Source organism: Neomonachus schauinslandi, chromosome 2 (genome assembly GCF_002201575.2).
Source record: "Neomonachus schauinslandi chromosome 2, ASM220157v2, whole genome shotgun sequence".
In the NCBI taxonomy this organism is placed as follows: domain Eukaryota; kingdom Metazoa; phylum Chordata; class Mammalia; order Carnivora; family Phocidae; genus Neomonachus; species Neomonachus schauinslandi.
Window position 1 is genome coordinate 197,444,779 of NC_058404.1, and position 19,349 is coordinate 197,464,127.

Here is a 19,349-nt window from a genome sequence, read left to right on the forward strand (position 1 = left end):
AAGAGAATCACGGAGAAGATGATCCCAGCAAAGTTCCGTCCCCCGTCAACTGCTGCACCAGCTAAGGTGTTGTCACTTGTCAGGGATAGCCAATGAAATGCGCCAAGTGGGAGCCGGGTTCCCAGCTCCGTAGGCAGAGGACAGTGTCTCGCCAGGGCCACGCTAGGAAACACCTGCTCCCCGCCCCAGGAAGACGGATTCCATTTGGCTCGATCACACCAACGTCTGAAGTATACACAGACACTGCTGTAAATGAGCTGGCAGGCGCTCTTGCCAGAACTATCGGTTTCCTTTTGAAACTCACCCAGAGAGGACAGCCTACGACTGGCAACTAGACCTTAGCAGTTAAGGTGTTACTCTTCATTTTTCGGTCATTACTTATGCGTTCTCCACATTAGCATGACACCAGCAATTCAAACAATTAAAAAGCACCACAGCAGTAATTATAAAAGAGCCATTTAGTCTGGAGGACTATTTTACTGCAGCTGAAAAGAAATCTAGTATTAGTAAAATTATTCCAAGGCAATTTCTTCTTCAATTATACTACTGCAAATTTAAAACTTATGAAAAGCATATTGAGAATTAGGAAATCAAGTGGAAAAGCTGTATCTAAAATATTTATTTATAACTTTTAAAACCTGGTATAACAGCCAGAGCAAGGGCATTTAGGATGACCTCCTAACTAACACCAGTTAGCAACACCTGACTGGGCAGAGAATAGCCTTACCATTTGTATTTCTTCTGGGGATAATTCATCGTCACCTTTGCCATCTCCCCAGGTGCCCAGTTCAGGTTGCGATTCAGCCGGAACTTTCTCTGTTAAAAAAAAAAAAGAAGAAGAAGAAGAAAAGCAGAAGGCCAAACAACTCATTTTAGGAGGCTGGCTTGGGATGCAGGCACGTTGTGAACATGGGGTGGAACAGGATCGTACAGCTTTGTCCACCTCCGGTTACTGAGGTGCCGCACCATGGTTCTCCTACCATGCTTAGACGTGTGCGTGTGTGCACATGTGCGTGCACGTGAGGGTGCACTCGTGTGGGGGGAGAAGGCGCCTCACGCACAGGGTCAGTGCCACGGTGATCTCAGCAATGGTTGCAGACCAAAGGGACAGTCTTCAGAACCAGTCGTCAAGAGTATTTTACCTCGGGCGCCTGGGTGGCTCAGTTGGTTAAGCGACTGCCTTCGGCTCAGGTCATAATCCTGGAGTCCCGGGATCGAGTCCCGCATCGGGCTCCCTGCTCAACAGGGAGTCTGCTTCTCCCTCTGACCCTCCTCCCTCTCATGCTCTCTGTCTCTCATTCTCTCTCTCTCAAATAAATAAATAAAATCTTTAAAAAAAAAAAGAGTATTTTACCTCAAACCACAAACTGACGCACTCACGCCCTCCCTCTGCTTTCCAAATACTGCTGAAGATATGGGTGTTTTCATTAAAAAAAAAAAAAAATACAGGAAATGACACACTGCTCCCTAATCCTATTTCTCTCCCAGAAGTAACTACTGTCAGCACTTTGACTTGACCTAGTGCGTTCACATACACGCAGAGATGTAACTCCCTGCCTTCCCCCCCACACTTCAGTCTAGAAACAGTATGGAGTTTTGTGGGTTAGCATACTGTTCTGAAACTTGCTGTTTATGACTTCACCATATCTCGGAGATTATCCTACGTCAGTCACATAGATCTGCTTCACTCTTTTAAGCTGCTGCGTAACATTCCGTTGTAAGGACGCACTGTCCCTTACGTAGCTGTACCTCCACTGATAAACCTTGGGTTATCTGGGTTTCTCCCTAGTGTAATGGTACCGTGTGCCAGTCCATCCTTCGAGCGCTCTTTGGTGTACTCCAGGATAGGGACCTGAGCACGAACTGTGGACTGGAGGTGGAGGAACGCTTTACAGAACTTTTTGACCGCAACCACACAAACGGGTGATGGATACTTGATGAAGTGAACCAACAGCTCAGGTTCCCAGGAAGGGCTGTGCCACCCAGGACCATGCTAGAGAGGCCTGTCTGGCTCGAAGGGGGTGCGGAGGGAACAGGGGAGTGGATGGAAGGGATTTGCCCCTGGTGCACACTGTGACGGGGTCTCTCTTTCTAAAGGTGACTTTGCGTCTGATGTCTCGCCGTGCTTCTAGGCTTGTCGGGGGGCTGCCAAGTACTGCTTCTTTTTCTTTTCTTCCTCAACCTCAGGAAATTTCCCAGAGCTGAGCTCAGCCCCACGAGATGGGCAAAAGTCCAGAGGTTTTTTTTAAGACTAAGGGAAAAGAACGTATGATAGCACCAATTTAGAGAAAGCAATTTAGGCAAACCCTGTGTATAAGGTATTACCATTCCAAATGCATCATCACAAAAAAATCTCTCTGTCATCCAGAACACTGTGCAAGTTTAAAATAAATGGCTGTTTTTGCTAGAATTATATTTATAAAAAACATTTATATATAATATACATGTAAATATAATACAACTCATATATAAAAGAGAGGCTGAAGGCACCCACAGAAACTGGTGAGCTGTTTTTCTGACAGGACATCTTTAGGTAGGAGCCTCTGCACTGTTAACTCACCCTACCTCCACCCCTAGAGCCCTCTGTTTCCTATGTGACCTCATTATGGCATCCACATCAAGCTTTCACTCTGATGTCAAGGATAAGAACACCAAAATTAGGAACACAGAAACGTCATTCACATCAGCTCCAAGGATAACTGAGCTCTGAGCTGGAACATCCAATTTGCTAAGAGGACGCGTGCTCGGCAAGCTGCTGACCTCAGTAGCTGTCGGGGGCCACCCTGGCCTGCTGCCGCGAGGACCAGCTTGACATGCAGCACTCGTCACACCGTCCTCTGTGCAGCCCTCCCGCGGCCCAGCGCCAGGACCCGTGCAGGCCCTCTGCCTGGCTGGGCCCCACCCGCCTTGCCCGCCGGAGGCTCCGCGCTCCAGCCCTTTCCATGTGCTGCCTACATCCCACTCCGCTCCACGCTTTCTGGCCTCTGCATATTTACACATGCCATTCCCTCTGCCTAGAATAGTTTCCATTTTAGGTCCAGACTCACTGCTCAGGGCCTCTCCTCCTGAAGTCCCCTCTGACTGAACTCTGTTCTTCCCATCTGTGCCCTCTCTTAGGGCACTGCTCACTTTCTCAGGGGCTGGAATCTTGTCCTTCCCATCAACTGTGAGCTCCCTGAGGGCAGGAACCATGGCTCATTCAAGAAGCGTAGGAAGTATTCACAAATAACCAGACCCATCTTAACGCTAGGGGAAACCAGTGTAAGGAAACAAACTATAGATGGGTACATGAAGGGGGCGCCTGGGTGGCTCAGTTGGTTGAGCGTCTGACTCTCGATTGCAGCTCCAGTCATGATCTCATCGTCATGAGATCAAGCCCCCGTTAGGCTCCGTGCTCAGTGGGGAGTCTGCTTCAGATTCTCTCTCTGCTCCTCCCCTACTCCCAGGTCGTTCACTCTCTCTAATATAAATAAAATCTTAAAAAACAAAAAACAAACAATGGGTCCATGCAGACCCTGCGCTGACATAGTAAGAATATGGAAGAAGGCGGCCTAAACATCTGACGAGGACAAAAGGGCTGTATGACCACAGAGCTGCTGGATACTGCTGACTAAATGAAAAGTAACCCAACTAGTTGCTTTTTTAAAAAACAGGAGCATGGCAAGCTCTGCCTAGAACTATACCACCTAGTCCTATCCCAAAGTTCACGAGTTCCCTTACAGACCCACAAACAGGTAATAGATAAAGGTGGGATACAGCAATGGTAATAGCTTTCTTTTGGGAAAAAACAACAAAATTGAAGTATTTAAAGATCTGTTATATATGCAGGAATTTGTCCAGACAGGAAATTGTGTACACTTTTAATATTCTGATTTTACAAGTCTTTGGGATTCCACATAGCTAAGGAAAAGAGGACATGACAAGCATCACCAAATGATTTGAAGGAAAGGGTGGTCTGTGGAATTGGGGGGCGGACAGTGAGGCTGAGCTGGCAGAAGCAGGCAGGTGCTAGGGTGCAGGGGAAAAGGCAAGAGAGCACTGGCCACAGGGCATCTCAGAGACCATTCCAGGACCAAGATGGGGGTGGGGGAGTGTCTCAAGATGCAAGGAGAGCAGTAAGCAAAGGCAAACCAGTGACAACCTCACACCCTCCTCCCCACACCCCTAAAAGGTAGGTATCATCACCCCCATTTTAAAAATGGGGGAACTGGTGCTCAGAAGTGCCAGGAGGTGCTAGAGCTGGGACCATGACGGCCTCAGAAGAGACACTCTTCATACAATCCTGTCTCCTACGCGGGGGTCAGGAGCTAAACTGGAGAGCTCGCCCTTAATATCTGGTGGGCTGGCTGAGTCAGGAGACAACCTCGTGATCACAAAACAACAAATACTGACTTTAAGATAAAAATATAAATCGTGAAGAAGAGGGTTCTTTCATTTTGACGGTGTATTTCCTATTGCCCAGAGGCATGAGGTTCCTTCTACATTAGGAAACACTTCCACAGCAACTAAAAGCAATCAGTGTTCCCGATCACCCTCCTCCCTCCTTTCACTGTTTTCAGTGATGTACTGTTTCAGAGATTTATTGAGCATGTGCCATGTGTCAGGTGTTGTTGTGGGTGCTGGTTAGAGCAGTAAACAACACAGAAGCCCTGTCCCCACGGAACCTACGTTTTAGGAGGAGGGACAGATCGTCAAGAACATTCACAAGTAAAACAAACAGAAGGATGGTGGCACGTGCCAGGGAGAAGGATAAAGCAGGAAGACGGAAGTGCTGGGAGGCCTCAGGCCTTCATCCTCTCTTCACTCACCCTCATTCCGGGGGGTCGCAGCCTGTCTCAGGGGATTGATGCTGCCTACAGACCTGCCCCCTGACCTCCAGACTCGTAAACCCAACTCCTTACTCTACATCTCTGCCAGGCATCTCAAAACTAACATGCCCGACCCTGCGTTCCTGATCAAACCAATCTCCCACAGCGCAGTGAAGGACAGCAAACTTCTCCCTTGTCAAAACCTCCACGACCTTCCTTGACCCCTCCTTCTTGCCTGTCCCATGTACAGGAAGCCAATGCTGTGGTTTTACTTTAAAATGTATCCAGAATGCCAGCACTTTCCCCCCACTCCCCTGCTACCATGTGTGTTGTGCTCCACCATTATCCTGTTTCTGGGGGACTTCAGCAACCTCTTCACTGTCCTTATTTCTCTCTTCAATAGAGCAACCGCAGGGGCCCTGCTCAAACACAGCTGGTTGGGACCGTGCTCCGTGCAGACCTCCCCATGGCTTCCCACCTCCTGCGGAGTAAAAGCCACAGTCCTCGAGCAGCCTGGAGCCCTGGCATTTCCTCACTTGCTGTCCCTCTGCCCTCTGCCTTGCTCTCCAGCCTCCGGGCTGCTCATCCACCATGCCAGGCATGCTCCCTTCCCGGGGCCTCCGCACGTCTGCTTTCCCCGGCCTGTGATGCTCTTGCCCGAGAGAGACACAGGCTTCACCCCTCACGGCCCTTGGGTCTCTACTGAAATATCAAGCTCTCCGACCTGACAGGCCTAATCTCTCCTCTGACCAGGACCCTCTACTGGACAGCATGTACAATGACTGTATACTACATGGGTGTGATTATTCCACTAACATCTGTTTCCTGTAAGCAGAGGGGTCTTGTTTTCTACTCACTGCTGTCCCCAGCAGCCAGCACAGTGCCTGGCACGGCAGCACTCCGTGTGGGCTCAGGGCTCAGCAAGGGCAGACAGCTCTTCGCCGGAGATCCGCCCTCAGCTGGGCCCCAAGAATCTGTACTGGCTTCTCCCCACTCTCCTCAGCCCTACCGGTATTACTGGAATGAATGAGTGATGGAACGAGTATGCAGTGTCTGGCATGAGTAAATGTAGACATGATATCCCTATGTGTTGTCTTATGAGAAGCTGGGCCCCGTTAGTTCATGAGTGATGCTGGGGTTTTCCTTTATTAGGGACCAGTGGAGATGGGAGGTGTGCAAGGCCTCTGGCCTATGGATCAGGGCAGCCACCAGAGAGGACAGGCTCAGGCTCTATAAAGAGTGACCCAGGTGCTGCCCCTTTCTCGGTTTTGACTTTGGACAGGTTATACAATCTCTTCAAAGCTCCATTTCCGCACACGCAAAATGACAGCACCACCTCAAAAGACCCAATGAAACTCAATCTGTTGATGGCCCAGCATGAGCCCAGCACAGTGGAGGCCTCATTAGATGCTGGTCTCCCCACCTCTCCCCACTGACACTGTTTCCAACCACCGAAAGAGCCCCTGGCATCGTTTAGGTGCTCAATTCCACACTGCATTCTGAATTCCCTCTCTTGTACAATGCAGGGTATAAATCAGATGGAGGGGCAGTACAGATCTGCATATAAATCCTGAATCTACCATTTATGAGTTTTTAAGTTTCCCAGCCTCTCACAGCCTTTCAGAAGGCTCATCTCAAAAACAGGGCCACCAAATCCATCCCAGGGGGCTGCTCTAAGGATGGTGGTGGTGTCTGTAAGGATTCAGGGCAGTGCCTGGCATCTGGGAGACCTGCAGGCAATGACAGTCACTGTGATAACATGGACGAGGGAACTGAGGAAGACGTCCGGCCCCCGGGCCCTCAGCACGCCATCATCCTGGCATTCGTGCAAAGCAAAATCCCACCCCTGCTACACTTGAGATCCTGCAAACTAGGCATGCGCTGCCTACACAGGGTGGCCACGCAGGGTCGGTGCTAAGAGGATGCTGAGATCACGGGACAGGGCACCACGTGGGGGCAGGGGAGGCAGTGCCCCACCTTCCCTGAGACCCCAGCCCCCACCCTGGTGGTGCACTGCAACTCAGGCCCTTTCCCTGGACTCTGCCAGCTCCTGGGTGGCTGGAAGAATCCTCCCGCCCACCCCAACAGGCATCAGCTCCAACTGGGACAGAAAAAAGGCTGCCCCTTCTGCGTTTCCTTTGCTTTATGCAAGTACAAACACCGCAAGATGTCTAGGACTGTGTTCCTTTTTCTGCTTTGTATTTCTGCCAACACGTCATAAGGAAGAGATGCAAGGCAAGACTTTGGTTTCAATGCATACCTGGATATTCTTCAGTGACAGGTTTTTCTTCAGAGTCTTGTGAAGGATTCTGTGAAACTTTCTCAGAGGACATGGATTCTCTTGTCTTTGTATGTGGCTCTGGTTCCAGCTTAGATCTAAATAGATAATTAGCAATCATATAATTTGCTGACACAATAAGTTTCTATTCTGACAACAGAGGGAGTCACGTGTGACCCCTGCACACATGTTCCGTGCCCTCTGCCAGAGAGCAGAGTTGCTAAGCAGTGTCCATCCCAACACCCGTCCAGCAGGGCACTTACTACAAGGGACCAGGGTCACCGCCTGCAGGGGGAGGACTGGGCACCCCCACCAAAGCTCACGAGGGGAGGAATGCAGTCAGTAGGTGCTGAAGGAAAGAACGCACAAGCCTGCCCCACATACTGACACCGCACTCAACACGTGTGTGGCGGAGGCTGACTGTTCAACAAATCCAGGACGCTGGTTGTTTCACACCAGTGCAAAAGTGTTGCTAAATACACACACGCACACGCCCCCACATTATGTAGTATATATAAGTAGTATCTTAAATAAGTTAACTATAAATATACAAACGGCTTGTCTCAGGAACCAAGGCCTCTGCACTTGGCGTCGGCCTCAGGGCCCCTCTTAGGGCTGTACTATTTTCCACCTTCAGGGCTAGGCTCGAGCTCACCTCACTCAGAGAGGCCTACTCTGGCTCTCCGATCTCAAGCAGGCTCCCCCATGTCACACTGTGCCATAGCCCTTGTCCTCTTGATAGGCAGTTACCAACGTCTGGGATGACCTTGCTAGTTCACTTGTTTACTGCATGCCTCGCTCTGCTGGAGGGCACACTCTCAGAGCAGGGTCCTGGACTGTAGGCCATGGTCGCTGCGCAGCCCTGGGTCCCACATGAGTGCCTGGCATTCGGTGTTTAATAAATAAGGCTGAATGAATGGATACCTTATAACGGTCAGTAATTAGCTAGTAGAAGAAAAAACTTGTTGATCATGAAACGACAAGCCTTGTAATAGCTTTCCTGGAGTCGACACAGCACTACAAAAATTATGGGTAGACTGCTAAAAAGATCGATGATGAATTCCATATTACAAGCCAGGAAGACTATACATAAAAGGAACAATGTAAATACATACAAGGACGATCTTGTTAATGCCAGCTAACATTTACTGAGGGCTTATTATGTATTGGGCATTTTTCTAAGCACGCTATATGGATAAATTTATTTAATGCCATACATCCCTATAAGGTAGGTAATGATACTAATGACCTTCTTACAGAGGAGGAAACCAAGGTATATGGAAGTGAGGAAACTCGCCCAGGTCACACACTTAGTCAGTGGCTGGGCTGGGATGTGACTTAAGGAACCTGCCTCAGAGGCATGCTCTTAACAGCTGCTCCATGAAGAGTAGAGTCTACCCACCATGTTCCATGAAAAGGGGCTTCTGGTCAAATGAATCTGAGAAAACTGAGTCAAAGCTAGATGGGTATTTTACTCTACAGCTTTTTAGAGCCTTTATCATTATTATTTTTTAAAGATTTTGTTTATTTATTTGACAGAGAGAGACACAGTGAGAGGGAACACAAGCAGGGGGAGTGGGAGAGGGAGAAGCAGGGAGAAGCAGGCTTCCCGCTGAGCAGGGAGCCCGATGTGGGGCTCGATCCCAGGACCCTGGGACCACGACGTGAGCCGAAGGCAGACGCTTAACGACTGAGCCACCCAAGCGCCACTGATTTTTAGAGCCTTTAATAATGCTAAAATATATTCTGAACTTCCAAAAAGGATGTCTTTTCCAAATAACCTGTGACTGCAGAGACCATTTTCATGGGGCTTTTGGAAAAGACCAGGGTGCTAAGAAAGGCTGTTTAGGAAATGCTCTTCTCGAACATTCCTAAAAGAATTTTCAAAAGTAACTATAACATCAACCTTCCTAAGCATCCAGCAACAATGGCGGGGAAACAAATCAGTCTAAAGCTTAGTGCCTCGAAACAACAATAATCATCTACCATCCATCAGTGTTTCTGGGGCCAGACAATTTGGGAGTGGCTTGGCCGGGCAGTTCTGACTCCGGGTCCTTCCTGAGGGGGCAGCCGGATGCCAGATGGGGCTGCATCACCCGAAGGCTTGCCACAGGCGGGAGGATCCCCTCCCAAGGAGGCTCGTCCCATGGCTGCCGAGCGGGTGACGGCCGGGAGCCTTGTTCCCTCGTCAGGGGTCCATGCGAGTGTCACTGTCCCCCCAGAGCAGGCAGTCCCTTGGGACTGGCAGAAGCATCAGTGCTTTTTATAACAGCCAGGAAGTCCCACGCTGTCATTTCTGCCCTACACCGCGGCCCAGGCAGTTACAACGGTCCCCTCAGGCTCAAGGGGAGGGGACACAGACCTCACATCTCCCTCCCAGTGGAGCAATGACAAACTGATTTTAATAAGACCATGTGGGATGGGATATGTTTGGATGCAGCCATCTTTGGAAAATACATCTGCTACTCTATTTCACAAATACACACAGAGATATAGTTATAAGGATATTGATCACAGCACTACTTGTAGTAACAAAACAATGACTTAAATGTTCGTCAGAAAGTGCCAGGTTGACAGTGACAAGATTCAGGGAAAGAGAAAAGCCCATTTGCAATAGCCAAAACAAATGATAAAAAACTAACAACAACTAATATCACAGCATAAATTTAACAAGAAAAGCCAAAACCCATGTATGGAAAAACTAAAAGATGTTCTTGAAAGATACAAAAATACCCTGTAACAAATGGAAAGAGATATCATATTCCTAGATGGGAAAAAGAAATATAAAGAGATCAGTTCTCGTGGAATTTAAGAAACAAAACAGATGAACATGGGGGGAGGAGAGAGAGAGGTAAACCATACAACAGACTCTTAACAATAGAGAACAAACTGAGGTTGCTGGAGGGGAGGTGGGTGGGGGGTGGGCTAAATGGGTGATGGGGACTGAGGAGGGCACTTGTGATGAGCACTGTGAGTTGTATGGATGTGATGAATTACTCAATTCTACTCCTGAAAGTCCAGGAGAAACCTAGATGCCAGCTTCCAGTTGTCTTCTCCCAGTGAAATACAACAGGCAGCACCTAATTCTCCCAGCAATGAGAATATGTGCACATACAGAGTATTGTCAACCTGGAAAGCTCCCTGGGGCCTTGGCATCCAGCGTTTCACTGGGAGTCAGTCATGCGGCATGGAGCACCCAAGTAGCTGACCTTAGTTCCTCAGTCTCCAGTTCCTCCAGAGGTCAAATTCAAATAGTTTGGTCCAAGGCCCCGGTCATAAATCACACTGTTAGCATAAACTCTCCGGTGTGACGGTCCAAGGCTCCAGGTATACAAAAACAAAACACCCTCTTAGCAGGCAGGATATGCCAAGAGCTTGGAGATTATCTTCCAAGCACTGGCCCAGAGCCAGTTTCTTCATAATGTGCAAAGTTGGGACACCCTAATCCTACTGAGTGAACCTTCTCATGCACACCTTCTAGTCCCAAGTTTGCTGAAAGTTTTTATCATGAAGGCTTTATGATAACTTTTGGGTGCACTCTTGAGAAAGAAGTAACATTTTGCCAGGGACAGAAGGGCAGAAAAGGTATGGTAGGCCCAGGGAAGCTAGGAGTGGGGCCACTGGGTCACAGGATGGTCCCTGCACTCAGGAGAATTATTTGGCTATTTTAATAAAGACTTATTTTATACTTCCACAAGCCACGGATGAGAGTTCCAGTTGCGGCACACCTGTCCCCTGACATCTGTCATTTTTATTTTAGCCATTCTAATAAATGTGAGATGGTATCTTGTGGTTTTTTATTTGCTTTGTTGTGAAACAATCACATCCAGAAAGATCTTAAGTACAGTCCAAAGAACCGTTTCTCCTGAACCATGAGAAAGTAAGTTGTCAACCTGATCTCCCTTCACTCTATTTTAGGATTTCCTGAAAACAAGAGCATTTTTTGATACAACCAGAATACGACCATCAAAATCAGGAAATTTCACATTACTACACTACTTCCAGTCTTTCCCTGGACCCCATTCTATTGTGCCTAGTTGTCTCAATGATACCCTTTGTAACAGAAAGATCCAGTTCAGAATCACACATGGCATCTGGTTGTCATTTGTCTTCAGGCTCCTTTGGTTTAAGCAGTTCTATGGTCTTTCCCCGAGTTTCGTGACCTTGATGCACGATGATGTGCCAGTTATCCTATAAGACATTCCCCAATTTGAGGGTGTCTGACCGTCCTGACGGCTGGATTCAGGTTATACATCTTTGGCATAAAAAAGTGATATTCTATTTACATTCTTCTCAGTGCATTCCATCAGGTTGTCCGTGAGTTCACTTTGATCACCTGACTGAGGTGGTGGCGGCCAGGCTTCCCCACTGCAAAGTTACTCTTTCCCCCTTTGTAGTTAAGAAGTTATGGGGGGAGGGAGTGCTTCGATACTATGTAATTATCAATTTCAAACCTTCAGTGTACTCACTTACGTATTCCTATGGAGATGGACTCATGATGTCCTATTTTATTCAGTGGGTTATCATCTGCTACTATCTTTTATTTGATGCTCAAACTGTCTCTAATTTGGCCAGGAGAAACCCTTCAAACTGGCTTGGTCCTCCTCCCAGGTTACCATCATCCTCAGAGCCCTTCCTTGCTGTCTGGTGTGACAAAATGTTCCAGGTTCACGTCCTACTTTCCCTGCCCCAGCCCCAGACTGAGTCATTTCCACAAGGAGCCCTGGTTCCTGGAAGCTGAACCGGCTACGTAGAAGCCAAGATCTGAGTGCTAAGCAGGCTTATGGCTACTGGGGTGTCCCTGCTTCCAGGCCCATTTGCATACCCACACATACATACTCATTTACAACCATATTTATTTCTATTTCTCCCTATGCAAACTGCAAGCCAGGAGTTCACACCGGTACCTTTCCTTCCAACCCAACACCACAGGGTTCATTCTGGCTTCTTCCCTTTCGCTTCCCCGACTATGTGAAACCTGGCTTCCATCATCCTTGTGTATTCACTTATTTGACCAATCCCCCTACACAACCAACCTGTCATCTCCACTGCCTCTCTTCCCCCCTACAGGGGTGCGCCCCTCACCTTACTCTGGTTGCGACCTGCCCTGGGAGCCCGTGGCCCCCCTCCACCCCTGCACTCACCCACCCTGCTCTGCCCCACTCCATGGCAGCAGGACTCAATTGTTTAGGAAGAAGGGCTTAATTGACTTTTAAATAAAGGGCTCCTGTAAAGTCTGTAATCCTTTGTGTCCAGAGTATGCTAATGTGCCAGTTTTCAATTTAAAATGAATAAAAGACTGCAATGCAGTAGACAAAGCCGAGAGCTTTTTTTTTTTAAGTGATAAAAACAGATCTCATTATACATAGAATGTCTATTGCAATCCTCAGGGAAATTACAAATTAACTAGTTGAAGGCACTGTGAAAAAAGCAATTTTTAAAAACTCATCAGAAAGATCAGTTTATGCCCCATGATTTATTTAAATTGATTTCTCTAGCTGAAGGCTGAGCATTTCATAGCTGCAATCAACAGTTTCCACCTGGCCAACATCTGTCTCCAGGTCCTTTATTTGACAACCTTGGGATTCTATTTAAAATTTAAGAAGAATAGAAAGAGACAGAAAGAGGGAGGGAATCAGACTTTTCAGTTTTGAAATAAAAAAATATGTGGAGGAAATTCTTGGACTTACACAAAAGTTCAGAGAAAAGTGGTTAATATTCCAGAGTTAAGTATGGCTCTTACACTTCTTTTCTGCTCCCAATCAAGGCTCTCGGTAGAAAGAAGATATTTTTGGCACAGAATATTACAGTACCATCATTTCAGAAGTGGCTTTCGGACTCAGGAATCCACTCCAGCACAGGTACTGTGCGCTCCCACAGAGCAGGAAATGCCTCACACCACCATGAGTCAGCTATCCTCACACCCACACACACATCTGCTGGGCACCAAGCCCCTGCTGCACAAAGTGTGGTCCACAGGCCGCTACCGGACCGCGAACTGTTACTGGTCCTGCTACGAGAGAAGTACAAAAACCAAGAGCAAGCGTGTAGAAACGTTTATAGCACTTTGACATTGCCATGTAATCAGAAACACATCTGCCGAGCAGCGTATAGAGCTCAGATGGAACTCCGGGGGCGGGATCACCCGCAGCATGGCTGCGAGCCTGACCTGTGCGGTGGAGTACATACCTGTCCACGACGGACTGCAAACCACAAACAACAAAAAAGTGGTCCCTCACCTCAGAGAGCCTGTTGTGAGCCAGGGGTCAGCACACTTTTTCTGGAAAGGGCCAGATGGTAAATATTTTAGGCTTTGTGGAACATATATGATCTCCATCTTGTATTCTTTCTTTCCTTTTTTGTTTTACAAACCTTTAAAATGTTAACAACCATGTTCAGCTCTCGAGGGCTGTACGATAACAAGCAAAGGCTAGACTTGGCCCACAGGCCACGGTGTGCTGATCCCCTGTTCTAGGTAGTGAGCAGGACCAAATCATGGTGGGGAAACAGGGAGGGGCTGGTAAAAGGGCACAAGCTTTCAGCTCTCGGATAAATAAGACCTGCGGATCTAATGTATAACACGGTGACTACAGTTTCTAACACTGTATTGTACAACTGAAACTTGCTAAGAGAGTAGGACTTAAACAATCTCACCCAAAAGAAGAAGAGAAAAAGACAAATACGTGAGGTGACGGGTGCGCTCCTGAACGAGACGAGCGGAGCTGTTGTACCACGTGCCCGCGTAGCCAATCACCACAGTGCACACGGTCAGTATCTTACAGGGTCACGTCACTTATACCTCGGTAAATCTGAAATTTTTAAAAGGGACAAAATCATACTGCTGTGGACCTCCTATCACATCGCATCGCTTCGTGTCTTCCTTCATCTTTGTCGTCATCATCCCTAGCCTCCCCCCGCACTGGCAAAATTTATTGAGCTCTCACTGTGTGCAGGGACCTGGGTTAGGGGCTGAATTTTAAGATGCACAAGGCACAACGGTGCCCTCACCAAGCTTCCAATCTAGGTTGAGGGAACTGTATCATAAACAATAACATGAGTACACTCTGCAAGGACCAACTAAGTATGCGGAGAGTATGTGTTGCAAGAGCACCCATGCCTTTTCTCAAAAAGGAGGAGGAAAAACAGAATGTAGGAAATTGTGATCTTTTGTACCAACTTAAGGGAGTAAATAATAAACTTAAGGTCATGCACCCAGCCAAGGGATCAGGCAGTATTTCCTGAAGTGCGTTTGCCCGGGATTCAAGGGTGAAAGGCTCCACAGCAAGCAGGGCTTGGGAAAACATAATCAAGGCACACGGCAACGTACAGACCTGGAGAACTCTGTACACTCAGTGTTCCTCAGACTTGTTTGACCACAGAAACTGTTTTTAGAGTAACGCTTACTTAGGTCACCAGGATCCCCTCAGATACCTTAGGAAACTCTCACGTTATCCTTCATTAGAATTAACAGTAGGATCTGCTAATATTCTGGAAATTAACTTCGAGCCACACGGATAAATGCAGAAGGTGCCTCATCCTTCCTCCATAATGTTTCATATCACCCAATGTGAGAAGAAACCACCATCTTTCAGGCAGTAGGTTTGATCCGTCTCAAATCTCCCTTTAGACAGGAGAAAATAGACAAAAGTTCCCACTCTAAGAACATCTTTGTACTAGTGGAAGTAATGTGTTCAAATCTGGGCCCAAACCAGCAAACTTTAAAGTCCGGTCACCATGGGTGGACACAGGATCAGATAACCCACCCCTGAATAAGAAAGAAATTGCACTTTAAAGAGACAAGCCTCATATTTTATGTTCAGATCTGTTCCGGGACCCCTGTATAGTCTATCATGCCTCCACAGACAGTCCTCTGAACTCGCAGAAGAGAATAACAGAGGTCTGTTCTGGTTTCTAGACAGCCACCTTAAACCTCGTCCCCAAGGAAAAGCTAATAATACAGAACAGGATTCCTTTCTAGAAAAGGTGAAACGTTTCTGATTAATTCAGATGGCTTTTAGAGCATATTCCTAGGAGGGCATGTGATAGTTCAGTTATAACCAAAATATTAGTGCTTTAAGGTGGTTAGGAGGATAACGGGCATATTCCAAACCCTTTTGGGACAATAAGGCCGCTCATGCCAATGTTGTGCCCAATGGTGGCCCACAACCTTTCCACCTCATACGCTCTTATTGTGTAGACCTGAGCCAGGAATGAGTGACCATGCTTCATTCTTTCCTTCATTCAAGAACCATTAACTGAAGAACCTACTTTGTGGCAGGCTCTGATCAAGGCGCTGGGACCACAGAGGTAGAAGTCACAGTGTCCTCGCCTTCAAAGGACTCACGGTCTTAGAGCAGGAGAAAAGAAGAGGCATGAGACCCCAGTAAAAGTTCTCCCCAGCCCTGATGTCCAGCTGAAGACAACTGGCAGCAGGCGCCACTGTCAACTCAGATAGGACAGTTGCTAGGGGGATGGGAGAAAAAGTCACACTTAACAATGGCACTACCTTTCTAAGAAAACAGAGAGAGAACGGCAGAAAGATCAGCTGAGACTGCTTCTGGCCTAATGAGCACAACATTTCACCCGTTTTAGAATAAGCGCCCTTTGCTACGAGAGATCAGCGTGTCATCACCACTGCATGAAAATGAGTACCAGCAGAGAGTACCGTTTTTCCTATACTACGAAAGATTTAAAATAAACAATCAGACAATTCCTTCACTAACAAATGTGCTTTACTTCTGTCAAAAACTGAAGAAACATGACAGTAGCAACCCAGCCATAAAGCAGGAGCACTGGGGTTTCTCGAATCTGGTTTATGAGAATGACTTTTATCAATACCTAGTACCAATCAAAACAAAATAGTAAAAAAAACAAAGAACCCACAAATCCAATTTGACAATAGAAACTCTTATAGTCAACTTATCTTCAGGCACCCATTCATTCACTCACCCAGCAGCCCTCGGTGAGCGGCTTCCCCAGACCAGGATGGGCAACGTGCTGCGTGATGGGCTCAGGGGGTCCACCTGCAGCGCTCTAGGAGTATATGGGTTACACTGACCATGACAGTGTGCAGAGAACCCACACAGAAAGGAGTCACCAGCAAGGCCCACAGAAGCCAGGAAGTCTTTACAGAGCAAGCAACATCTTAACTGGGGCTGGAAGGATAAACAGGCGTTAGCTTCCCAGAGGAATGGGGAAAAGAGGGGCAGAAAGTACAGGGATACATGAAGGGCATTCTGGGCAGAGAAATCAGCAAGGATTAAGGCATGAGGGCTTCAAAGAACAAGGCCTCTTCAGAACACAAAGTTACGTACGGTCAGAGCAGAGACCCACAGGGGCCGAGTAACAAACAAAGGCTGCCGCCATCTGCTCGCTGTGGGCCTTGAATGCCATGCCATCAAGCTGACCTTTTGTAAGACATGGGAAGCGAGGGAGTGGTGAAATTATATGTATGTTTTAGGCAGTCGTCTTCTGGGACAAGGTGAGGAAAGAACTAGAAGGAGGCTGGACTACATTGTGTGGGTCACATAGTTACTTCCCTCAAGGTCTTTTGCTCAAAGTAATTGGCACAGGCCAGCTAGGCGGCAGGAGACGAGCCTGTACTCGACTGTCGAAATGAGAACAACTCCCATCTGACCGATCTTAATTTGTCGAAGCCTCTGCTGAGAACCAGGAAGTGAGGAGGCAGCAGCAAAAACCTCTTCCCACTTTTACCTGGGGTACCTGCTAAGTCTCAGGTGTCAGGGTCCGCTTGGGTGAGGGAGCAGAAATGGGCACCTCTCCCGCTGGTGGGTGGGGGGCCAAGTGACCACCACGCCGTGTGAATGGTAAGTCACCGGTGACCAGGCCTGCCCTTCTCCTCCAGGACGGCTCTGGGTGCCCCTCCACCCGCACTCCTCCCCAAGCCGGGACTGCTTTCTCCCTCTGTCATCGCTTTCCCAAACCCTCCTCTTCCCGCATCCAACACAAAGCCCATTGTTTGAGAAAGTCTGCCCCGTTACCCTGGCGTTCAAACCTTGGTTCAGCTGTGTGATGTCGGGCAAGTAGCCCACATTCTCTGGGCTTCGATGTCCTCAATAAAACCAGATACGAGTATTTATTATTAGCAGAGTTGTTGTGAGGATCAAACGAAATTAACACACTGGCAAACAGGGTGAATGCTCAATCGTAGAGAACAGTCCAAATTAACATACGTTAACACTTAGAGCAAGCGCTTTACCTATCCCGGTGCATTTTGTTCTCACGACCCAATAAGGTAGGTATTTGGAATTTTTCCATCTTACAAGGGAGGAAACTAAGGCGAGGAGAAGTCAAGCGATGCTCCCCGAGTCACACAGCTTGTAAGCGGCAGGGGCGGGCCGTCTGGCTGGAGAGTGTGAGCTCTGTGGCGTGATGCTATGCTGCCCCACAGCTCTACTTGACCCTCCTGAACTTGCTAATGGCTGTGACATATCCCGACTCAGTTGGCGAATTTCTCATGTTTCTATAGCAACCCAGCCTGACTCTAAGCTCCTTGAGGGCAGAGACTTTATCTCTTGCTCTCTCTGCCTATCCTCATCGCCTTGTTGTAATAAATAGTAATTATTTGCTGACAGATGACATGACCCATCTACTTACCATCCCCCACAGACACTTCTATTTGTTGGCATGACGGTTTCAAATCTGTCTCACCAGCGCACAGAGCAGTTAACACAGCAGGCCTCAGACCGCCCTCCTGGGCAAGGCCTATGTGCAGGCTCGACCCTGGGCAGGTGTCTGGGAACTGGGATTTCGGGAGAGTTCCCATAGCCCTAACTGCTGAGTGGTTCCCTATGCCTGAACTGTCGTACGCACAGTGTGGTTTATGCAGAAACACCAGCCTTCCTGCCGAGAGTCTGGAATTTGGGCGTGTGCCAACGAGGAGGTGCCTCTGTGACCAGCCCCCCGTGAAATCCCTGGCCGGTGAGTTTCCAGTGAGCTTCCCCAGTGGGCATTTCACACAAGTTGTCACAAGTCAGATCCTGTGTGGCTCCACTGGAGGGGACTCTTGGAAGCCCGCTCACGATTTCCTCCGCACATCACCCGTTTCCCTCCGCCGTTTGTTCTGCACCTTTTCGCTGTAACAAATCCAAGCCTCAAGCTCCGCAAGTCCTCCTAGTGCACCACCTAACCCGGGGCTGGTGCTGGGGGTCTCGACACAATCAGAATTAAGAAAATTTGTCCCCAGGTAGTATGTACTGTTACCTTCTGAAAGAACACTCTAAAATCTTTCCAAGGCCAGTTCAGAAGTGGTCCAGAGGTGAAGCCTGGACCTAGCACTCCCTGCTCATTTTAAGAATCCTATCTCAGGCTGGCTGAGCAGCTGCAAGGGAAGCAGCTTTGAGTCCCTGTGCTCTAGAAGCTGGCGTGCACCCCGACGGGGAGGACAGGCTGGGGAGCAGACACGTGCCACGGGAGATAACCGAAGTCTGGCTCTGCTGCTTCCTAGCTGTGGGGTCTTGTGCAAGTCCTTTAACCTCCTGGGGCTTTAACGGCCTCACCCGCAAACCAGCACGTGGCATCGAGTGCTCTGTTAGAAGGGAGGCGCACGCTGCAGATGACCCGAGGGACGCCTCACAGGGGAGCACAGGTTGCTGTGCTCCAGCTCCTGCCTCAGGAAAATCCTCTGGGAGACAGCAAGGAGAGGTGCGGGGGGCAAAGAGAAAGATGTAAGATGGCTAAAACTGCCAGCCACACAGGGTCGCTAACACAAGACAGGCCTGAGCATGGATTCTGAACCAAAAACAGCCTGGGCTCAAAGCACAGCTCTGCCACCTCCTGGCTGTGGGACCTTGGGGGCATTACCCAGCTTTGCGAGCAGCAGCCTCCCCATCTGGAAAATGAGGATAAGAACGGTACCTGCCCCTCAGGGTAGGTGGTGGTGAGCTACCAACGAATCTAGCACAGTGCCTAGCACAACAGTCAGGGCTCTGTAAGTACTAGCTATAGCATTTTGTGAAGAAATCCAAGCACTCTATGTTGCAAAGCGTAAGGACTCTACAAACGTTAGCTGCTATCATTGCTATTATTAATTAAGGAACCCCAGCAGAGACAATACTTACAGTCTTTTCTTATCCACCACTCGTTTAACGCGGATGGCTCTCTGTTCTGAGTAAAGTTTACATACTCCTGTTGTAGGGAAAACACCAGAACAGAGACCATTTAAAACCGCTTCGCAGGCAAAGGATGTCATTAAGTATAAGGAGACACTACAGTCTTCAGCTAGCAAAGCTAAATTTGGCATC

The 19,349-nt window shown here is 48.3% G+C and overlaps 1 protein-coding gene across 2 annotated transcripts in view; it reads right to left on the minus strand.

Annotated features, from left to right (window-relative positions):
* Window positions 1-19,349, minus strand: part of STX18 (syntaxin 18) — a 118,788-nt gene that overhangs the window by 13,317 nt on the left and 86,122 nt on the right. For both annotated transcript variants that reach the window (XM_021677694.1, XM_021677693.1), the window contains exons 5-7: window positions 19,167-19,233; window positions 7,069-7,184; window positions 728-816 (exon numbers count right to left, since the gene is read on the minus strand). In XM_021677694.1, coding sequence (XP_021533369.1) covers window positions 728-816; window positions 7,069-7,184; window positions 19,167-19,233 — 272 coding nt within the window. The remainder of the gene's footprint in view (window positions 1-727; window positions 817-7,068; window positions 7,185-19,166; window positions 19,234-19,349) is intronic.